We start from the raw sequence: 22,190 nt of genomic DNA, 5'->3' as shown, positions 1-22,190 counted from the left end.
CGCATGGGCTTAGTTGCTCCGTGGCATGTGGGATCTTCCTGGACCAGGGCTTGAACCCATGTCCCCCGCATTGGCAGGCAGATTCTTTTTTTTTTTTTTTTGCGGTACGTGGGCCTCTCACTGTTGTGGCCTCTCCCGTTGCGGAGCACAGGCTCCGGACGCACAGGCTCAGCCGCCATGGCTCACGGGCCCAGCCGCTCTGCGGCATGTGGGATCTTCCCAGACCAGGGCACGAACCCGTGTCCCCTGCATCGGCAGGCGGACTCTCAACCACTGCGCCACCAGGGAAGCCCTCTTTTTTTTTTAAAATAAATTTATTTATTTATTTGTTTTTATTTTTGGCTGTATTGGGTCTTTGTTGCTGTGTGCGGGCTTTCTCTAGTTGTGGTGAGTGGGGACTACTCTTCGTTGTGGTGTGCGGGCTTCTCATTGTGGTGGCTTCTCTTGTTGCAGAGCACGGGGTCTAGGCGCGAGGGCTTCAGTAGTTGTGGCTCTCAGGCTCTAGAGCGCAGGCTCAGTAGTTGTGGCGCACAGGCTTAGTTGCTCCGCGGCATGTGGGATCTTCCTCGACCAGGGCTTGAAGCCGTGTCCCCTGCATTGGCAGGTGGATTCTTAACCACTGCTCCACCAGGGAAGCCCCGGCAGGCAGATTCTTAACCACTGCGCCACCAGGGAAGTCCAGGCAGCCTTTACTCAGCTAACTTGAACTGCAAGTATTTTCTGAATATTGGTTATTATTATTACTAATAAACTCTAATGTTATTTTTTTCCCAAAGGATCCAGCACTCAATGTTGAAACAGAAATAGAAATTTTGAAAAAACTAAATCATGTAAGTACTGCTGTAAAAAATGACCCATACTTAAATTCATTTATGTCAAAATAGGGGGAGAGTGCAAAGCACTTCAGTGTAATAAAGCTAGTATTAACCTGGATTCCTTAATTGTGTGTGTGTACGTGTGTGTTCGTGTGTGTATGCATGCATGCATGTGTTTAGCTATCATTTAGCTGGGAAGAGCTTTACCCTGAAATTTTGAAAGGACAATACTTTTTTTTTTTTAACATCTTTATTGGAGTATAATTGTTTTACAATGTTGTGTTAGTTTCTGCTGAATAACAAAGTGAATCAGCTATACATATACATATATCCCCATATCCCCTCCCTGTTGCGTCTCCCTCCCACCCTCCCTATCCCAGCCCTCTAGGAGGTCACAAAGCACCGAGCTGATCTCCCTGTGCTATGCCGCTGCTTCCCACTAGCTATCTGTTTTACATTTGGCAGTGTATATATGTCTATGCCACTCTCTTACTTTGTCCCAGTTTATCCTTCCCCCTCCCCGTGAAAGGACAATACTTTATAAAGATCTTTATGATTAAATAATTATGTGATATTTCTACTGAGTTAGTTCTGGACCAAAAGACACAGTAAGTCTCCTAAATATAATGTCTTATGGGTGCTTGATCAACTGATTATGTTTGTGGAGACAATGCTCATTTGATACATTTGGTTTAATTATACCTGAAATTTTCACACCTCTTAATACCTCTTGATGGTGCTGATTTCCATTCACCTCAGTTGGAATAAATCAAATAAATCCAAGGGTATCCAATAAGTATGACAACACCCTGGATGATTAAACGGTGCCTGTGGCCTCATTGAGTATAAATAGTTCTTGTCTTTTTTGTGCAGTGATGACCTTGTCTCAATGGAAAGAATCTAAAGATGTGAGAAGAGAAAGTTGTACTAGTGGGACTGATCCCATCTTCCTTTTTATTCTTTCTGTTTTGTCATTAATTCATGGGCCCCCATGCAGTCCTGAGCTAGGTAGGCACTGGAGTTAAACTTGAAATGAAACCTCCAGTCTATCCAGCTAAGGATTGTCTGATTCTGGTTCTTCACCTCCAAACAACAAAATGTTTCTTCTCCCTTCTCTGACCTGCTCAGACCATCCTAACAGCAAATAGAAACTAAGAACAATATCACAGGGACACAGTAATTCAACAGCTTCCTTTAAAACTCGTGATGGATCTGAAAACCCATAAGAATGTGAGTGGCTGACCTTCCTGCCTGACTTTCTTCTAATGCCCTTGCAACTTCTTCCTCTTCCCTGCATTCGCCTCCTTTTTCCATGGGATCTGGAATCTCGTTAAAGAGAGGAGCCCTCTAATTTTCTGGGGTGGTGTTGCTTCAAACATCCCCCAAAGATAAACACTTAGAATCCTCAGAGAATTTTCTCTGATGTCAGAAGATCTCCAAACATAACATTTATACAAATCCAATGTCCGCTGCGGAGGAGAGGAATTTAAAACCCTAGAAAAGATCCTTGGAGGTATTTGTTGGCAATTTACAGGGGCACTTGGAAGCCCTGGGGAATTAAAGATGGGCTCATGAGTGCATTTTGATGTTTGGGGACAATGAGTAGAGCCTAGCAGAGTCCAGTAGACCCTGGCCTTTGGAGTCTGGTGTTGATTTATCAATTGTCAAGTGTTTGTTGTGCCAGCCTGTTTTCTAGGCTCCGGGCAGTGAGCACAGATGGACTTGGTCATCCCTCCTCTTATGCGGCTTCAGTCTAGTGGGAAGACAGACCTGGGTTTCCATCCTTGCTCTGAGCATGTCATTTCACTTTGCAGAGCCTCTATTCCCTCATCTGTACAGTGGAGTCAGTAGGATACTTACCTCAAAGGTCAGTGTGAGACTTGAATGAGATGTGCTCATAAAGGTTTCAGCACAGGGAACACACTAGGGGAATGACAGTGGTCTGTAATTCCCTACCCTTTGCCCTGTAGGACCTAAGTGGAGGGTCTGGGTTGGTGGCTTCTGGTTTCTCAGAGACACTTTCAACTATGACAGCTGTAGCCCATGGCCCTGGAGATAGTGGGGACTGGAGACAGCCCATGCTGGCTCCGTCTGGGGGGGCCTGTTCTTGCTCTGTCAGCTCCCAGCCCCACCCATTCCCAGAAGGGCACTGCCAGTGATGAAGCCAAGCAGACCAAGCAGTTTCCATTATTTCCTCTCATCTCCTATTCCTTTTCCATGTGTGTGTCTTTTCTTCTGCTTTTCATTTTATCAAAATATCACATGCATCTCCCTCCCTGCATTTTAAAACTCTTTCAGCTTTTTTTTTTTTTTTTTTGCGGTACATGGGCCTCTCATTGTTGTGGCCTCTCCCGTTGCGGAGCACAGGCCCCGGATGTGCAGGCTCAGTGGCCATGGCTCTCGGGCCCAGCCGCTCTGTGGCATGTGGGATCCTCCCGGACCGGGGTACAAACCTGTGTCCCCCGCATTGGCAGGTGGACTCTCAACCACTGAGCCACCAGGGAAGCCCTCAGCGTTTTTTTTTAAAAATTAATTTTTTTTGGAGTATAGTTGCTTTACAATGTTATGTTAGTTTCTGCTGTGCAGCAAAGTGAATCAGTTATACGTATACATATATCCACTCTTTTTTAGATTTGCTTTCCATTTAGGTCACCACAGAGCATTAAGTAGAGTTCCCTGTGCTCTACAGTAGGTTCTCATTCGTTACGTTGTACATAATAGTGTATGTATGTCAGTCCCAATTCATCCCATCCTCCCCTTCCCCCCTTGCTAACCATAAGTTTGTTCTCTACATCTGTGAGTCTATTTCTGCTTTGCAAATAAGTTCACCTGTACCATTTTTCTAGATTTCACATATAAGCAATATTATACGATATTTGTTTTTCTCTTTCTGACTTACTTCACTCTCTATGACAGTCTCTAGGTCCATCCGCATCTCTGCAAATGGCACTATTTCATTCCTTTTTATGGCTGGGTAATATTCCATTGTATATATATGTACCACATCTTCTTTATCCATTCTTCTGTTGATGGACATTTAGGTTGCTTCCATGTCCTGGCTATTGTAAATAGTGCTGTAGTGAACATTGGGGTGATTTTTAAAGAATTTACCTCTGTATTTCTACATAATACACATAAACTGCTCTCTCTTGGTTTATTAATGATAATAGCTCATTGCCTTCCTGTTATGTGAGAATTTCAGCTCTCCTTTCCTTTCTGTTCCTCTTAATGTAATATTACAGTGCATATTCAGTGTTTCCATTATTGTGACAATAACAAATGGTCATGCAGAGCCAAGTATACTATGATATGATCATAGGTAAGGAGAGGTGGAAATGGTTTGCTCTCAGCCTGACCCCATGGCTGTTTAGTCCATGACCAAAATGTGGCTGGCAGGGCTCACCCTCAGTGGGTGGTGTGTCTGTTATTGATGTTGATGGTATTAATCTGGGCAGCATATGGGTGTCTCCTGTGTGCCAGCTGCTCTGCTGAGTGTTGGTCTTAGAAAGATAAATAAGACTTGACTCAGCCCATGCAGTGCCTCATGAAAGGAGACTTGTCGTGGGTGTCAGTTTCCTCATGGGGCAACACAGATTAGAGCCACTGCAGGAAGTGTGGATCTCAATTCCAAGGGGGACATTTGACCTGGGGCTTGATGCCTGAGGCCAAGGGTGCCCAGAAGGCTGGATCACCAGGCCTGGAGGGTAGTGTGAGCAAAAGTGTGACACAGGGAGAGAATCTGAGATGGGCCGGGAGTTTTGTGTCCTGGAAAGGAGGATTTATGGGACCAGCCGCAGGAGATGAGGCTGGGGTGGTGGGTGGGGACAGGACGAGGCTGGGTCTTGAAGGGCTTGCTAATCCCTGCTGAGAAGTTGGAATTTAGCCTCTAGGCAGCAAGGTGCTAAAGGATTTCTTTTTTCTTGTCTTCCTCCCTTCCTTTCCTCCTCCTCACTCTTCTCCCTTCCTTCCTTTAAATAATTTAAAATTATATAATGTTTGACACGTGTAAAATAAGTGTAAATTATAAAGCAAACACCTTTGAACTCACCATTAATTTAACAACGAAAACTTTGCCCATACAATTAAATCTACCTCATACTCTTTGATGTCTGTCAAGACTTGCCTTTTCCACTCGGCATTGTATTCCCAAGATCCATCATGCTGGGGAGGCTGTGGGGCATTCATTCACCGCTGTCTAACAGTTCATCATGGGGAGGTACCAATTGGAGGATTTTTTCTTTAATATTTATTTATTATTTATTTATTTAATTTATGTTTGGCTGCATCAGGTCTTAGTTGCGGCACGTGGGATCTTCGCTGAGGTGTGCGGGATCTTTCATTCTGGCGCATGGGCTCTAGTTTGTGGCACGCAGGCTCTCTAGTTGAGGTGCTTGAGCTCAGTAGTTGGGACATGCGGGCTTAGCTGCCCCGCAGTATGTGGGATCTTAGTTCCCCAACCAGGGATTGAACCTGTGTCCCCTGCCATTGTAAGGTGGATTCTTCACCACTGGACCACCAGGGAAGTCCCTACTTGGAGGATTTTAATCAGCGATGGAGGTGATGAAATTTGCTTTGTAGCAAGATCACCCTGGTAGGTTTTGCTATTCTTTTTAATCTAAAATCTAAAAATCTTATGGGACTTCCCTGGTGGTCCAGTGGTTAAGACTCTGCGGTGCCAATGCAGGGGGCACGGGTTTGATCCCTGGTCGGGGAACTAAGATCCCACATGGTGCAGGTTGTGACCAAAAATAAAAAATAAATAAGTAAAAATCTTACAGCTTTCTTCTCTTTAATTTTTTTTTAAAAATTTATTTATTTACTTTTGGCCACGTTGGGTCTTTGTTGCTGCGCGCTGGCTTTCTCTAGTTGTGGCGAGTGGGGGCTACTCTTCGTTGCGGTGCGCGGGCTTCTCATTGTGGTGGCTTCTCTTGTTGTAGAGCATGGGCTCTAGGCACGTGGGCTTCAGGAGTCGTGGCACGCGGGCTCTAGAGTGCAGGCTTAGCAGTTGTGGCACGTGGGCTTAGCTGCTCTACGGCGTGTGGGATCTTCCTGGACCAGGGCTTGAATCCATGTCCCCTGCATGAGAAGGTGGATTCTTAACCATTGCGCCACCAGGGAAGCCCTTCCCTTTAATTTAGACATAACCACAATCCTCTTCTCTGCTGGGTGGGAGTGTATGTCCCTAATAGATACTCACCACATCATTTTTCTACCCCGACCACTAGCTTTACTGTCAGTCATTTGTACTATGAAAACAATAGGTGTGTTTTCCAAGTATAAAATCATGCTATTAAATATGCATTTTAAACTGTACAATACTGTTCTCTGTTGTTCTTCAGCAAATGCACCCAGCATTAATCAATCAGAGGTCACAAACTATGAGCCAAAGGTGTGTGTGTGTGTCTCTCTCCTCCACCCTACAGATGTGCTGTAGAGTTCGTATGAAACTGGAATTTCCCTCTTCTCTTGGAAAATGGAGGATCTTGTCACATGGGGTCCCCTGTGGTGCCAGTTGCTTGGAGCTGAATAGCCCTGCTGTCTGGCAGGATGGCTGGGCTCCCCACCTGGCCCGCTCCCTTTATTCATGCTACCTGCTAGGCTCCCAGGTTCCTTAGGTGTCCTTGAGTGCCTGTGCTCAGGGGTCAGTGAGGAGAGGAAGGCTGGGAGGAGACTGGCCTTCCTTCCTTGGCACCAGCCTTGTATACAAAGCGTGAACTGCTCTCTTACCAGCTTGGTGGGGTGGAGAGTTTCTTGTATTTTCTCACTCAGGAGCCAGCTGCTCTGTGTTCTGCCTTCCCCTGTGCGTGGAATTCAGAGTGTCCCAAGGCAGGGGGCCAGTGGCCTGGTCTGGGCCTCCTTGACACCTTGGGTGGATATCCTGAGTTCTGCTCTTGTGGTTTTCCTCTTGGGGAGCTTCTCACTACTTTTCCTCTTTTTTCCCCTTTTAGCCTTGTATCATCAAGATTAAAGACTTTTTTGATGCCGAAGATTATTATATTGTTTTGGAATTGTGAGTAGTAAACTTTTTTTGTTTCCATTTAAACGTTTGTAAGCCACCAAAGAGCCTAATGCTGGCTTGCATTTATCCATCCTGGGGACCCTCAGTGTATGTATGTGGTGGGGGGTTAGTATCAATTCTAAAATCCCTCTAGTGTGTCCAAAGGCATGTGGATCTGAGGCTTGTGTTTGAATCTTACTCTGCTGGTGACTGACTGTCTACCCATGGGTTAGTTTACTTCACCTCTTTGAGTCTCGTATTCCCTGTGTTAAATTGGGGTAATAATGATACCCCCAGGCACAGATGCATAAGGTTCAAATGCTGTGAGGGCTGGAAAGCCCCCAGCAGAGCACCTGGCACACTAGGTGCTTAAACACAGGTGTATATTATTACTCTGAAATAACCGGCCTGGGTGGCCCTTGCTGCTTGGGATCACAGTACCAGGTTGCATGGTGACACCTGAGTATCTTTCAGGTGCTGGTTTTCTTGCAGGTTTATTTGGTATGATTAAAATAATTTCCTGTCTCATTCCTGGAAGAGACCTGTTTTGATGTTCGTTCTGCATGAATGTGCAGTGTTTCTGGGAGTGGCTGTCATGGCAGACAGACAAGGCTTTACTCCTGAGCGGGAAACAGTGGCTCTGCTGGCTGACCATTAAGATTATAGAGTAAACAGCAGCCCCAGTCATAGTACTAGGAGAGACTGGACGGCCCTTGTACTTAAGGGAATATCTGTTGCTATGAAATAGGAGATTGTTATTTGACTGGATCTAGTTAAAACATTTTAATAATAATAGTAATAGTAATAATAATACAATAACAGTAACTGATACTAATTAAGCACTTAATATGAGCCAAGTCCTGCTCTAAGCAAGTCACAGGGATTGACTCATTTAACTTTCCTAACTGTCATCCAGATTACTTACAAGTTATTGGCGAGTTACTATTTTTAGGTCCACTTTACAGAAATGAGAACTGAATTGCAGAGGGATTGAATAATCTTGCCAAACACCTCCACTGTGCCAGGTGCTTTACCTACATCAGTTATCTCTTAATTTTTACAACAGCCATCAAGGTAGGTGGGATTTTATCCCCATTTTCTGAGGAGGTAGAAACAAGCTCAGAGAGGTTGTGTAACTTGCCCATAGTCCCACAGCTGGGAAGTGGTGGAGCTGGGGTTCAGACCCCAGTTGTCAGATTGTAGGTTCCTGCTTTCTCCTCTACACCAATCTCAGAACCACCTGGGGTGCACAATAAAAATGCAAACTCCTGGGTCCCACCTCTGATCTACTGCATCAGATTTTTTAAAAGCTCCCCAAGCATCTCCAATTCCCACCGTGCTCTTCCTCCATCTTTCCTTGTTCCTTAGCTTCCAATGGGCACATCTTTGTTGTGGACGAGGCTTATTACCTCACTGCTTTTACAAATGGGAGTCAAGAGTGAATGAACACTTTGCTTGTCTTAATGAGTTTGCTTTGTTTGTGTTATTCTCTTCCCTCCAAGTGAGTTTCCCTCCAGGAATGAACCCCCTGCTTTACCTGTGTGTTTCAGAATGGAAGGAGGAGAGCTGTTTGATAGGGTGGTGGGAAGTAAGCGCCTGAAAGAAGCTACATGCAAACTCTATTTTTACCAGATGCTCCTGGCTGTGCAGGTAAGAGAAGCCCTTGCTGCCTTTGACAGTGTACTTTCTTTTAAGTGTTATTCTCCCAGTTAGGCAGAAGATGAGGGAGCAGGTATAAAAACCCAGAGAACAGAGTGTGTGTGTGGGTTGTTCCATTCTTGGCAAAAACATCCCACCCCTTTGACTCAGATGAGAAAGCTCTTGCTGTGAGGCTTAAGAGAGTGAAAAAAAACGAAGTTAAAGAAATAAACAGTCACACATGGCCTCTCTTTAGCTTGGAGGTATTTCTGGAGGGGAAGGGATCTCTACTGCTGCCTGATCCTTGCAGAAATCCCCCTTACCTCTCAAGGGGGTGGCTGGGCAGGTATGAGGACAGATCACACCCCCGTGGCACAGTGCTAGGGGTTTCTTACACATGTAGCATCTTGTTAACTGTGGCAGGCATGCGGGCAGGCACACGCTCTGCCTTCTCTTCAATATGCGGGGCAAGTGTTGGGTGGAGGAACAGCTGATGTCACCCTGCATGCTTCAGAGAACATCACCCCTTCTCAACCCAGATTTGGTTGTGGCGATTCCCTGCCAAGGCCTCTTCCCTTGAGAACCTACTGTGTGCAAGAGACGCAGTGATTGGGAGCAGCTCTTGCATTGGGTGAGGATTGAGGGAGATTTTCCAGGGGCTGGTCTACCTGGGTGCCCACCCTGGGGGCTTCACCAGATACCTTTCCGAGTGGAGGGGTCTTGGAGGATTTTTCCTCTAGGCCAGAGGGATATCCAGAGAAAATTGAAGCCCATAAATACCTAACCACTGCTTTACTCTCTTAATGGTTTTTCCCAACCTTATATTATACCAAGAATATTAAGATGAATTGAGTGCAGATCAGTGGATGTGGGAAACTTTTTTTTCCTAAAGAAATATGACTTAGTATATAAAAAAAATGAATACACAAAGAAATATCACCATTCTATTTCAGTGGTAGTTTTCAAAGACTAATCTTTGCATCAAGGAATATGTTAACTCTGGGTGTTCAAACAGATAATCTACACATGTGTACTTTACAGAGTCCCTTTAAAAATATTCTCAGGGATGGAATAACCAAATATACTATTTTGGTGGAATTTTTATAGTTTAAGATGGTCTCATAATATTTTATATCACCCATTTACATTTTTATTATTGAAATTGACATCTGTTTCTGCCAATGTGAAGGGATAGTTATTATCTTGAAGAGTGAAGTAAAGTGTCTACTGTCATAAGTTGCCTTTTTCATTTTTCTACTTTTTTTTTTTTTTTTTGCGGTATGCAGGCCTCTCACTGTTGTGGCCTCTCCCGTTGCGGAGCACAGGCTCCGGACGTGCAGGCTTAGTGGCCATGGCTCACGGGCCTAGCCGCTCCGCGGCATGTGGGATCTGTCCGGACCGGGGCACGAACCTATGTCCCCTGCATCGGCAGGCGGACTCTCAACCACTGCACCACCAGGGAAGCCCCCATTTTTCTACTTTTTTAAAGTTTCTTGCAAACAAATTTGTAAACACTAATCCATTTATCCAGTGGTTTTCTATGATTTGGGGGAATATGGTTGTGAGTAACATGGCTTACAGTTTCATCCAGCAGTAAAATGTGTGTGTGTGTGTGTATGTGTGTGTGTCTCTACTCACATACTACTCCATATATCTAAGGGTCATGCCTGTCTTTCTATGCAGTACCTTCACGAAAATGGCATTATACATCGGGACTTAAAGCCAGAGAATGTTCTACTCTCATCTCAAAAAGAGGACTGCCTTATAAAGGTAAGAAATGTATGTTCTATATGTGGCCACTCCAGTAGATTTCTGTTCAGAAACTGTTTTTAAATTCATCAAGTAAAAAGTGGGAGCATAAAAAGGTAGAGAACTTGACCTTCCCACTCCTAGCAATTCTTTTAGAGATCAGGTGGTATTGCTCCAATCCAGATGTAATGAGCATTTATTGAGCTCCATTGTATATAAGCCACTTTCATCTTCAGAGGGAGGAAGTAGGGGTCTAGATGGGAGAAGCACATCCCCTGTCTTCCTCTGTTTAAAACAGTACTTCGCAATCCTGGCTTCATTTTAGAATCCTCTGCTGATTTAAAAAAACAAACAAACAAACCATGACACCAAGGCTATGCCTCAGAATCACCGTAGGTGGCACCCAGGTGTAAATATTTTCCCCAGGCTCCTCGGGTATTCCAGTTTGCAGCCAAGGTTGAGAAACTGGGGTCTAAGGAGAACCAGGAATAACTAATTAGAATTCTAGAGTGTCTGTTTAGGGTTATAAGCCTTTTGTAAGGTTACAGAAAACCCAGATCTAAGTTGAGAAAACCTGGGCCTTAAAGTTCCTTGGCTCAGGAATTTTCATTTAAGCAAAATTAAATAACTTGCAGAGTTTAAAATTACCTTACCAAAACATCAGTGTGTAGATTCCAGATTAATGGCAGCATGAACCATAGGATAGGAACTGTTCTAATCTGCATGTCTTTTGGGACTGGCAGACTATGTTACTCTTTATTTTATGATGTCATTAAAAGTGATTCCTTTTTGTCCTTACTTTAGATTACTGATTTTGGGCAGTCCAAGATTTTGGGGGAGACCTCTCTGATGAGAACCTTATGTGGTACCCCCACTTACCTGGCTCCTGAGGTTCTTAATTCTTTTGGGACTGCTGGATATAACCGTGCTGTGGACTGCTGGAGTTTAGGAGTTATTCTTTTCATTTGGTAAGAAAAAGTTTTCATCTCTTCAGACTCTGGTTGGAGGTATTTAGGTGAAATCAGAAATGTGTCCAGGTCGAGAGCTTTGTTTAATTTAGGTCACTTTTGTTTTTTGCGATACGCGGGCCTCTCACTGTTGTGGCCTCTCCCGTTGTGGAGCACAGGCTCTGGACGCTCAGGCTCAGCGGCCATGGCTCATGGGCCCAGCCGCTCCGCGGCATGTGGGATCTTCCTGGACCAGGGCACGAACCCGTGTCCCCTGCATCGGCAGGCGGACTCTCAACCACTGCGCCACCAGGGAAGCCCTAGGTCACTTTTTTTGACCATCGATTTAAAGCAACACCTAATTTTTCATGATGCTGAAAAAGAAATCGATATATCCGTGAATGCCACTGAGAATGCCACTTTATTTCTTTTCCTTTCTCTCTTTACCAATATTAAGCCTTAGTGGGTATCCACCTTTCTCTGAGCATAAGACTCACGTGTCACTGAAGGATCAGATCACCAGTGGAAAATACAACTTCATTCCTGAAGTCTGGGCAGAGGTCTCAGAGAAGGGTATGGATATGAAAGGGTTAAGAATTTGTGGTTTGCTAGAATGTGTGTGTGCCGTGGTGGGAATTTCTTTTCAAATTCTGTGATGTTTTCTCCTGTCAATTCTGTTCTAATTTTCTGTTGTTAGTTTTGCACCTTTTGAGAGGCAAAGGAAATTATTAGGAACTTGGGCTCCAGAGCCAGGCTGATGTAGGCTCGTGTCCCGGGTCGGCTACTTCCTAGCTGTGTGACCTTAGGCAAGTTACTTAACATCTCTGGGTCTCCATTTCGTTTATTTGTAAAAGGGGCACAATGAACCCCTACCTTAAGGGGTTTTGTGAGGGTTAAGTGTAATATGCTCACTGTGCCTCGTATCTATTTAAGTGTGCAAAATAATGGGTAACTTTTTAGTTACAAGGTCTCCTTTGAATTAGTAAGCACAGCAAGAGCTAAATGTAATTAATTTGTATTTTAGAATTTAAAAGGGTAACTTTGTAATTCTCAAAACAAAAAGTAGAAAACTAAAACAATGTACCACAGATGATTGTGCTAAGTGTCACAGTGTCTAAGAAATAATATTGCAATATACAGCCAGCCTCCACTTGTTGCTGGCTGTCAAGCTTTGTTTCTGCCAAGCCTGGGATTTCAAGGAGCGAGCTCTCGCTGGCTGAGGAGCTCTCACCATCACTCTGTGGGTCTTGGAGAGAGTTGGCTGAACATCCTGAGTTTTAGAACTGGGGGAAGTTCAGCTTTAATTAGTTTGAACTTGAGTCCAGCAAGGAGAGTAGGGACGGAGAGCTAAGAGGTTGTGATGTCTGAGCAGGGAGTGTTGGGGAGCATCATGGTCGTTCCTGGTGTTCTAGAGCACGTGGACAAATACAGAATGGGGAGGATTAGGGGACCCTGCCTACCATGCCTACTGATCACAAGGACCTCAGCCCCTCTCTCCTCTTTCTGGATGTTGGCCTGTGATTCTGGCACACTCTAATTTTGTTGATTTAATGCCTTTATCCTTCTCACTGTGATTTGCCAAATTATCTTACTGCTTTAGCTCTGGACCTCGTCAAGAAGTTGTTGATAGTGGATCCAAAGGCACGTTTTACGACAGAAGAAGCTTTAAGACACCCGTGGCTTCAGGTGTGTATGGGGCAGTGCCTGCCAGCCTAAAATACCCAGGCAGCCCTGAACTGTGCCTGAGAGATGGGGAAGAGGATGAAAACATATGTTTGCTTTGTTGGGTCTGTTTAATGCAATTTTTAAAGACAGGTTTAGGTGTGTGGGTATGTGTATGTTTGTCTATGGGTCTGAGTGTGGGTGTGTCTCGTGTTTGAGTGCAACCTTTACAACTTGACTTGGATAGACAAGCTCACTTTATGGCCTGTCCTGGTTCCACTTGGCTTCCCTGAGTCTGCGGTTCAGTTGTGTTCCATTGTGTTCCTTTGAGAGATTGTTCTAGCTCCAAACTTCCACCCTAGCTATGTCCTTCTCTTCCCTCAAACACCGTACCCCAGATGGGTGGGATGGGCTGCGTTCCAGCCATCTTCAACCTTAGATCAGGGAAGCAGGGGTGGGAGGAGGGGAGCAGCCTCGTTGGGGGAGAATTTGGCTATTTCTTAAGCCCAAGTGATCGGGCATGAGGGGTCCCACTTCTCGTTCATGGTGAGTAAGCATGCCGTTAGCAGATTGTCACCTGTGCCTTTCAAGTCTGCATTTCCTCTGCTGGGGGTTGTGGCTGCCATTAGATTATGTACTGATCTCATTCGAGCTGCCAGGGTTGGAAGTCCTTAGTGGCTTCGGTGGGCTAGCCTTTGGTTTTAGAATTCACTACGGCCTCGGGCAGGCTTTTTGATGGATGCCAGGTCTTCTGTTAAGTGGAGTTCCTTTTAGCATAGCCATACGCCTTTCTGTTAACTTTCATTTGGTCTCTGTTTCCTGTGGGGATGGGGGACTTAACCAGGTTGCTTGAGCTGGAGGCTCACATACTGTGGGAATTTCTAGTCCAGGAACTCCTTGGGTTATCTAGTCTCAGCACTGTGCTTCTGGGGCTCTGGGAAGAGTGTCCTCGTTCTTTCTCTCTTCCAACCCTCCACACCGAACAGTTCTGCTCAGGCCAGCTCAGGTTGAGAACAAGAAATCCTTACAAGAAACAAAAAGTAGATATATGTGTTTGGGATGTTGCCCTGGAAACAGCAGTCCCTCCAGGAAAAAATCTGTCAGATGATTTAGCACTTAATAGACCACACAGATTTGAAACTGCAGGACCCTGGAGAAAAGGAATTTGGAAATAAAGGGTGCCTTTGCATGTGGGGACTTAATTTTGATGAAAAAGAAAAACATTCCTCTTGGCTCTTTTCATGTGCCTTAATAGGGAAACTCTTGGGGGACAGATATGGAGGTAGAGGAGCTGTGTTAGTCTTGAGGAAAACCGAGCTTGCCAGTTAGGCCTGGGAACAGGGTTTACATCTGCCCAAAATGTACAAACAAGCATAGCCTATTTTTCTTGTACTTTTTGTCTCAAAATTGTTAACAACTAAGGAAAAGGTGAAATTCAACCCTGCCACAGGGGTCTCACTTGAATATTCTTTTGTCCACATTTTATTTTTGCAGCAGAAGGTGGAGTGAACATTCAGTGAGGACGAGGATGCCAAGTGCCCACGTAAATCACCTGATGGTGACAGTTTAGGTTTCATTTTGGGAAAATTCAGTGTTTTTGAGGAAACTAAATGGTTTTATGGGTCTGGCACTGGACTGAGTGTTTGGAATGTGAGTTCTGATCTCTTTTTTGTTATTAACAGTGTCCAATTTTGGGAGCATCCCTTATATCCACCTTTGACCTCACGTTCACCTCTTTTTTAAAAAAATTAATTAATTAATTAATTTTTGGCTGCATTGGGTCTTTGTTGCTGTGCATGGGTTTTCTCTAGCCGCGGCGCGAGGGGGCTACTCTTCGTTGCGGTGCGAGGGCTTCTCATTGCAGTGGCTTCTCTTGTTGTGGAGCACGGGCTCTAGGCACGTGGGCTTCAGTAGTTGTGGCATGCAGGCTGTAGAGTGCAGGCTTAGTAGCTGTGGTGCCCGGGCTTGGTTGCTCCGCAGCATGTGGGATCTTCCCGGACAAGGGCATGCATCCATGTCCCCTGCACTGGCAGGCGGATTCCTAACCACTCCGCCACCACGGAAGTCCATGTTTACTTCTTGAAATAGAGGATTTTTTCCTGCTTAACTTGGAGACATGTTACAATGTCATATTTTTGAATAGATTGTAGACATCTCAAAGGAAGGGTATTTACAGATACACATTCTATCTGTGGTATGTAATGATCTCCTTTTTCATATTACTGCTTACCGATGACTCTTTTTATTTTCATTTTTGGCCATGCCATGGCTTGTGGGAACTTAGTTCTCCAACCAGGGACTGAATCCGGGCCCCAGCAGTGAAAGCACCGAGTCCTAACCACTTGACTGCCAGGGAATTCCCAACTGATGACTTGTTTTAAATACAGGCTTAAATAGGCTTGTGGTCATTTCTGTTTGGCTGTATGGTTTCATCTCTTCATGCATTCATTCATGCTTTCAGAGGACAGGTAAGGAGCTCATGTGTCAAGCACTGTTAGGCACTGTGGATACACAGTCTAGGTGGCGGCCAACCCTGACTACAGAGCAGTGAGATACATGTGGTAATAGGGGTAGGCACAGAGTATGGAGGATCCCCAGGATGAGGACTGCCCACAGGGCTTCCGGTACCCGCAAGTTCACACGGTGTGGAGACTGTCTAAGGGCAGGGTGGCCTGGGGATGACATAGCAGTATTACTTTGCTCAGACTGCCATAACAGAGTACCATTGACTGGGTGGTTTAAACAATAGAAATTTATTTTCTCACAATTCTGGAGGCTGGAAGTCCAATTTCAAAGTGCCAGCAGGTTTGGTTTCTCCTGAGGCCTCTTTCGTTGCCCTGCAGGTGGCTGCCTTCTCTCTGTGTCTTCACTTGGTCTTTTCTCTGTGTGCTCACATCCCTGGTGTCTTCTTCTTTTCTCCTGAGGACATCAGCCATAATGGATTAGGGCCCCACCCTAAGAGCCCAATTTAAACAAAAAATTTATTATATTTAAGTATGGTTGATTTACAGTGTTGTGTTGGGCTTCCCTGGTGGCACAGTGGTTAAGAATCCACCTGCCAATGCAGGGGACACGGGTTTGAGCCCTGGTCCGGGAAGATCCCACATGCCATGGAGCAGCTAAGCCTGTGCACCACAGCTACTGAGCCTGCGCTCTAGAGCCTGTGAGCCACAACTACTGAGCCCGCGAGCTACAACTACTGAGCCCGTGAGCCACAAGTGCTGAAGCCCGTGTGCCTAGAGCCCGTGCTCCGTCAGAAGCCACCGCAATGAGAAGCTCACCCTCCACGACGAAGAGTAGCTCCCGCTCGCTGCAACTAGAGAAAGCCCGTGCACAGCAACAAAGACCCAATGCAGCCAAAAGTAAATAAATAAATAAATAAATTTATATGTTAAAAATTGTGTTAATTTCTGCTGTACAGCAAAGTGATTCAGTTATATATATGTATACATTCTTTTCCATATTATTTTCCATTATGGTTTATCACAGGATATTGAATATGGTTCCCTGTGCTATATGGTAGGACCTTGTTGTTTATCCATTCTCCATATAATAGTTTGCATCTGCTTGTCCCAAATTCGCAGTCCATCCCTCTCCCACCCCTACTCCCCCTTGGCAACCACGAGTCTGTTCTTCATGTCTGTGAGTCTGTTTCTGTTTCATAGATAAGTTCATTTGTGTTATATTTTAGATTCCACATATAAGTGATATCATACTAAATCTCTAGGTCCATCCATGTTGCTGCAAATGGCATTATTTCATTCTTTTTTATGGCTGAGTAGTATTCCATTGTATATATGCACCACATCTTTATCCATTCATCTGTCGATGGACATTTAGGTTGTTTGGCTACTGTAAATAGTGCTGCTATGAATATACGGGTGCACATATCTTTTTGAATTATAGTTTTGTCCAGATATATGCCCAGGAGTGGGATTGCTGGATCATATGGCAACTATTTTTAGTTTTTTGAGGAGCCTGCTTACTGTATCTCCATAGTGGCTGCACCAATTTACATTCCTACCAACAGTGTAGGAGGGTTCCCTTTTCTCCAAATCCTCTCCAGCATTTTTAATTTGTAGACTTTTTAACAATGGCCATTTTGACCAGTGTGAAGTGGTACCTCATTGTAATTTTGATTTGCATCTCTCTAATAATTAGCGATGTTGAGCATCTTTTCATGTGCCTCTTGGCCATCTGTATGTCTTCTTTGGAGAAATGTCTATTTAGGTCTTCTGCCCATTTTTTGATTGGGTTGTTTGATTTTTTTTGTTATTGAGCTGTATGAGCTGTTTATGTATTTTGGAAATGAAGCCCTTGTTGCTCGAATCATTTGCAAATATTTTCTCCCAGTCTGTAGGTTGTCCTTTGATTTTGTTTGTGGTTTCCTTTGCTGTACAAAAGCTTGTAAGTTTGATAAGGTCCCATTTGTTTATTTTTGCTTTTATTTCTATTGCCTTGGGAGGCTGACCTAAGAAAACAATGGTACGATTTATGTCAGAGAATGTTTTGCCTATATTCTCTTCTAGGAGTTTTATGGTGTCATGTCTTATATTTAAGCTAAGAGCCTCATTTTAACTTAATTATCTGTTTGAAGGCCCTGTCTTCCAAATACAGTCACAGTTCTGGGGGTTGGGCTTCAACATATAAATGGGGTCCGGGGGGCACAATTCAGTCATAACTCACACAATTCAGCCATGACAATCACAATTCAGTTGCCACAGCAACGGGGGAATAGCATTTTCAACATTGATTGGGTCCCTCTGATATGGAGGCCCCTGTGCTTACTACAGTGCCTGGTATCTAAGGGTCCTCAACTGTTCACTGAGTGAATGAGGAAGGTGGGTGAGGTGGGTGGGCAGGGAGACACAGAGGGCATTTCTGGCGGAGGCTGTAAGCAGGTGTAGGAGGAAATAAGGGATGGACCTTTGAGAGTGGCCTTGCTGAGAAATGAGATCCTAGAGGACAGTGTGGAGTGGAATCCAGATGAACTTCGCACTTTGGCAGTGGGGAGCTACACTGAATGATGCAATAAACAGAGTGATGGAAGCAGGTGATTCTAGCTACTAGATGTAGAACAGGTGAATTCATCCTCGAGCACTAATTTTTCTATATCCATCAAATTGCTGAATATTGAAGGCCTTCACTCCTAGGTCCTTTCTCTGCACCCACCATGGTGCACTTGGCGTAGTGGGAGGAGTGGAGCGGGGGTTGGATGGAAAAGTACATGGGGGTTTGGAAGTGGGCTGCTCTGGGTCTGTATTCTGCACATGCTACTTGTGAGTGGCTGAGCTCAGCTTTCAGCTGGCCCCAAAGCCCACAGTCCTAGTCATGGGTGTTTCACCTTTCTGAAGGTAGGGAGGGCTGTCACCTCTCAGGGCTCCCAGATGCAGAAGTGAGCCCTGCAGAAGTGATTATCCATGGAGGTGGGCAGGAGTTTTCGGTGTACCCTGCCCCACCCCTCATTTCCCTCTCCAGCAGCAATAAACACCTGTTCACTTTTTTTTTCTCATTAGCTCTGGGATATTGTGGGCTTGAAGTCCTTCTGGCAACTTGTGCAGTGCTTGCTGGGTGAATTTTCCTAGGGTGCAGGGTTGCTTTGTTAGGGTGGCCCTGGTAACTGGTCTCATTGTTGGCAGTGGGAGGGGGGACCTCCTGGAAAGATCTGGGGAGCAGCATGGAGCCAACCCCAGCCTCTGACGTCCTGATCGCCATCTCTCAGGATCTGGGATGCTGGCTCTGAAAGATTGACTACTAAGGTCTATGGTTCTCTCTGACCCACCCGGAGCTCTTTTTTTTTTTTTTTTTTTTTTCAAAATAAAATTTATTTGCTAATGAAATTAAAATATAGTAAAAACCAAGAAAATGCTCTTTCAGAAGATTTTATCATATTTCAGCTATATTCTACTGATAATAATTACTTCTATTTTTATTATTTGTATATCACCTTTTGGTTTACAAAGTCTTTAATAATTCTCTCTTACCTTAACACTAGTCAAAACACTTGAAACCATTTGAAATAGTTTGATGGGGCTTTGTGACATAGTGTAATACATTTTCTACCACAGATTTTCAAGGATCATATAATGAAAATAAATTTATATGACAGGTTTGGATAAGCAACTATTTCTTTGCTCCTTTGTTTTCACAGATGAAATTATGTAATTCCATAAGTATATTTTAGTCAACCAATCCTTTTGTTACATAGTTACATAATTGAAAGGTGACAGTTACTCATTATGTTGTAGTCAGTCTGCTAGTAGTAGACATTCACCCGGAGCTCTTAAGCGTATGGGTTTGGTTCAGCCAGTGTTGACTGAGCACCGACTGCTGATTAGACTTTTCCCTTTTCTCCACATTCATCCCCATCTTAGCCTACTTCCCTGTTTCCAGGGGCATCCTAGCCCTGCCTTTCAGGAGCTTTCTTTCCCTCATTCACAGCCTACTTATGTTTTTCATTTCTTCACAGGATGAGGACATGAAGAGAAAATTTAAGAATTTGCTTTCTGAAGAAGAAAAGTCGATGACTCTGCCTCAGGTTCCCGCCCAGGTATTCTGGATCATGGTCATTAAATATAGGCTAAGTTTAAAGAGCCAATGAGTGGAGGATAAGGAGTTTGAATAGTCTCTTTAGCAGTGATTGCTTAACATTTTTTTGGTAAGGAATAATGTAGTAGATACTTTGTTTCAGCTTGATCTGCTCTGGCACCTTTAGAAGATTTAATAATGAAGAGTATGTTTAATGCATTAGAGAAGCACAGGTAGGAGTTATCATTCAGGAAGTCTCCTGTAAGGCAAGATTGGAAGACTTATTAGAGGCTCAGATTTAAATTTGTTTGAAAAATTTTAAATTTGGGGGAGTGGTTGATGATTTCTGATTATAATCTTATTCCTCTAAAGTTCTTTGTAGGTATCAGTTAATATCTGTTCATTCCTGTCCTGCCTTCTTTCGGTAACACTCCTCTTCCTTCTGCTCCCTTGCAATTTTATAAATGGGGAAACAAAGACACAAAAAAGATTGTCTTCTCACAAAAGAGCAAGACTTGAGGCTCCTGGGAGAGGTATTGTGGTCCCTTGACATTTCCTAATTTAGAAGACAACCAAGAGGAGCCTGGTTAGGCTGCTTACTTTGAATAGACATCATTGAGTGGTTGGAAGCCCCAAGGGAGAGAAATGTCAGTCCGATCGGGGTGTCTGAGTTTGGGAGGGGTGTGGTGGGGATTCAGAGTCAATGAGGACAACCAGTATTCTTGGTCCTAGAAGTTTCACCTGAAAGGCTCCAAGTTTACTGGAAGTGTATAGGGAAGCTTTGATAAACTGTAACCAAGCCGGAGGTTTTCTTTGAACATTTCTCCCTTTTCCTCTACTTCCAGCCTTCTACAAGTCGAAAGCGGCTTCTTGAAGGGGAAGCAGAGGACGCCGACCCCAAAAAGCGCCTGGCTGTGTGTGCTGCTGTGTCATGAACACCAGCTGGCCGTGAAAGAAACGTACTGTCTTGAACCCTGCTGCCTTGTTCTTTAAATCTGTTTTGCATAGCTTGTATTTTCATTATGGGAACAGTGGCTTTTCCATAATCATTGATACACAGTTCAAAATGTAACGGAACCTGGGCTTTGTGCTTTTGCTTGTTGATCAGCTCTTAATTACACGCCTTTAGTGTGTGCATATTTGAAGTGGTGTGCCTTTCGTCTGATGCCTCTACCTTGGCTGTAACCAGGCAGGTTTCTTGGGATGTATCCCTGGGTGAGCTTCATACAAATTCTAAAGTTGCAGGGGATGGGGCACAGTGAGTCAGGGTGGGGTGTGTCGAGACTGGCCAGAGTCCTTACAAGATGGTCGGTACCTTGGTGCATCTACTATGGGCCAGTTTTATTTTTTTTTAACTTTAATTTTTAAAAATTTTATTTTTCATTTTCATTTTTTTGGCTACGCGGCTTTCGGGATCTTAGTTCCCTGACCAGGGATCGAACCCGTATCCCCTGCAGTGGAAGTGTGGAGTCCTAACCACTGGACTGCCAGGGAATTCCCCCATGGGCCAGTTTTAGAGTCCCATTCTCACCCTCATCATCTCTGAAATCACAGAGCCAGGTAAGTTGTGAAATTCAAAAATTTCCTGATTTTAGGAAGAGGACCAGGCACATCAACTGTGTTTATATGTAATACCCCACTGAATCCTATAACCAAACACTTTAATATTTCTGCAGCAAATATTCACAGTAAGAGGAATAGAGAAAACTGTAAATAGCTTCATGTCACTTCAGGTCCATCTTTTCTGCCACGAGAGTTATGGAGGACTCTCCAGTTTCAGAGCTGTTTGGATTTTGGAAATGTAACTAAGGCATGTGGGCATGTCATGTTGACCCAATGATGACCAAGGAGGCCCTGTGTAAAGCGCCTCCCTAGGTTGGTCTTGTCTAGTGATTCTATGGGCTAGGTCCTCTGATCACCTTTTTGTTATAGGTGAGGAACCCAGGCTGAAGGAGTAAGGTGACTTACCCAGTGTCACACAGCTAGGAAGTGGCAGAGCTGGGACCCAACCCAGGGCTTTCTGACTCAAATTCATGTTCCTCATCTCCTCCATCCCTTATTCATTCAGACTCAGGGATGTTGACTCACACTGACAAAACTCACATGAGACTGATTTCTAAATCTTGAATGCCAGTATGTTCAATCATGATGAATGGGTACAACGCCATGATCTGTGGAAGCTGGGACATCTTGGTGACAAGGAACAGAGGCCCATTCAAATTACTTCATGGAAAAGGGGATCTGTTTCAGCCTTACAGAGGGCTGGGCCTGGGAGCCATCAGGAGACCAGGCAGTTCTAATGGCTGGCTCTTCTTGTCTCTTTCTGACCCACTGATTTTGCTTCTTTTGTAACTTTGGCTGACTGATGCTAGGCCATATTGTAGCTTGCTGACTATGCCATGAGTTGAGTGTCTTGGTTCAGATGCCACTGGTGAGCCAGCCAGGGGAGGGTGAGGGGCACACAGCTGTTGCCCCAGGCAATGAGGGTGGTGGTTGGCAATGGAAATTAGAAGGGTGTGCAAGCATTCTGAGGCTTGGCTGGCCTGTTGCTGAGGGCTAGATGGGGATTTAGGTGGTTTGCCTATTTAAAGGAATGAGGCTGAGATTGCCAAGTTAGATGGATTTTAGCTCATTTGAATATTTAATGTGAAGGCTGTGGTTTCTTAGGGCATCTTTCCCTCTTGGGGTAGTCAGGGAGCCCTTCTCTGTTTCCAGAGCACTTTGTATTAGCTCTTTGATTATACCTACCATGGTAGGATGAATAGTGGCCTCCAAAGATGTTCTTATCCTAATCCCCCGAATTTATGAATACGTGCCTTTACCTGGCAAAAGAGACTTTGCAGATGTGATTAA

At 44.5% G+C, this 22,190-nt stretch overlaps 1 protein-coding gene across 4 annotated transcripts in view; it reads left to right on the top strand.

Annotated features, from left to right (window-relative positions):
* Positions 1 to 21,518, top strand: part of CHEK2 (checkpoint kinase 2) — a 40,925-nt gene extending 19,407 nt beyond the window's left edge. For 2 of the 4 annotated variants that reach the window (XM_082641077.1, XM_082641078.1), the window contains 9 exons: positions 777 to 830; positions 6,764 to 6,825; positions 8,364 to 8,463; positions 10,135 to 10,221; positions 11,005 to 11,168; positions 11,605 to 11,720; positions 12,748 to 12,833; positions 19,279 to 19,359; positions 20,183 to 21,518. In XM_082641077.1, coding sequence (XP_082497203.1) covers positions 777 to 830; positions 6,764 to 6,825; positions 8,364 to 8,463; positions 10,135 to 10,221; positions 11,005 to 11,168; positions 11,605 to 11,720; positions 12,748 to 12,833; positions 19,279 to 19,359; positions 20,183 to 20,272 — 840 coding nt within the window. In that variant the 3' untranslated portion in view covers positions 20,273 to 21,518. Of the gene's footprint in view, positions 1 to 776; positions 831 to 6,763; positions 6,826 to 8,363; positions 8,464 to 10,134; positions 10,222 to 11,004; positions 11,169 to 11,604; positions 11,721 to 11,844; positions 11,954 to 12,747; positions 12,834 to 14,303; positions 15,692 to 19,278; positions 19,360 to 20,182 lie in introns of those variants that run through there. The other 2 variants (XR_014295763.1, XM_082641079.1) reach the window with 2 other exon arrangements.
* The last annotated feature ends 672 nt before the right edge of the window (positions 21,519 to 22,190 follow it).

The sequence above is a fragment of the Mesoplodon mirus genome (genome assembly GCF_964341445.2).
Source record: "Mesoplodon mirus genome assembly, chromosome: 13".
In the NCBI taxonomy this organism is placed as follows: domain Eukaryota; kingdom Metazoa; phylum Chordata; class Mammalia; order Artiodactyla; family Ziphiidae; genus Mesoplodon; species Mesoplodon mirus.
The sequence above is the reverse complement of the archived record's forward strand: the minus strand, read 5'-3'. Positions and strand labels throughout refer to the sequence as shown.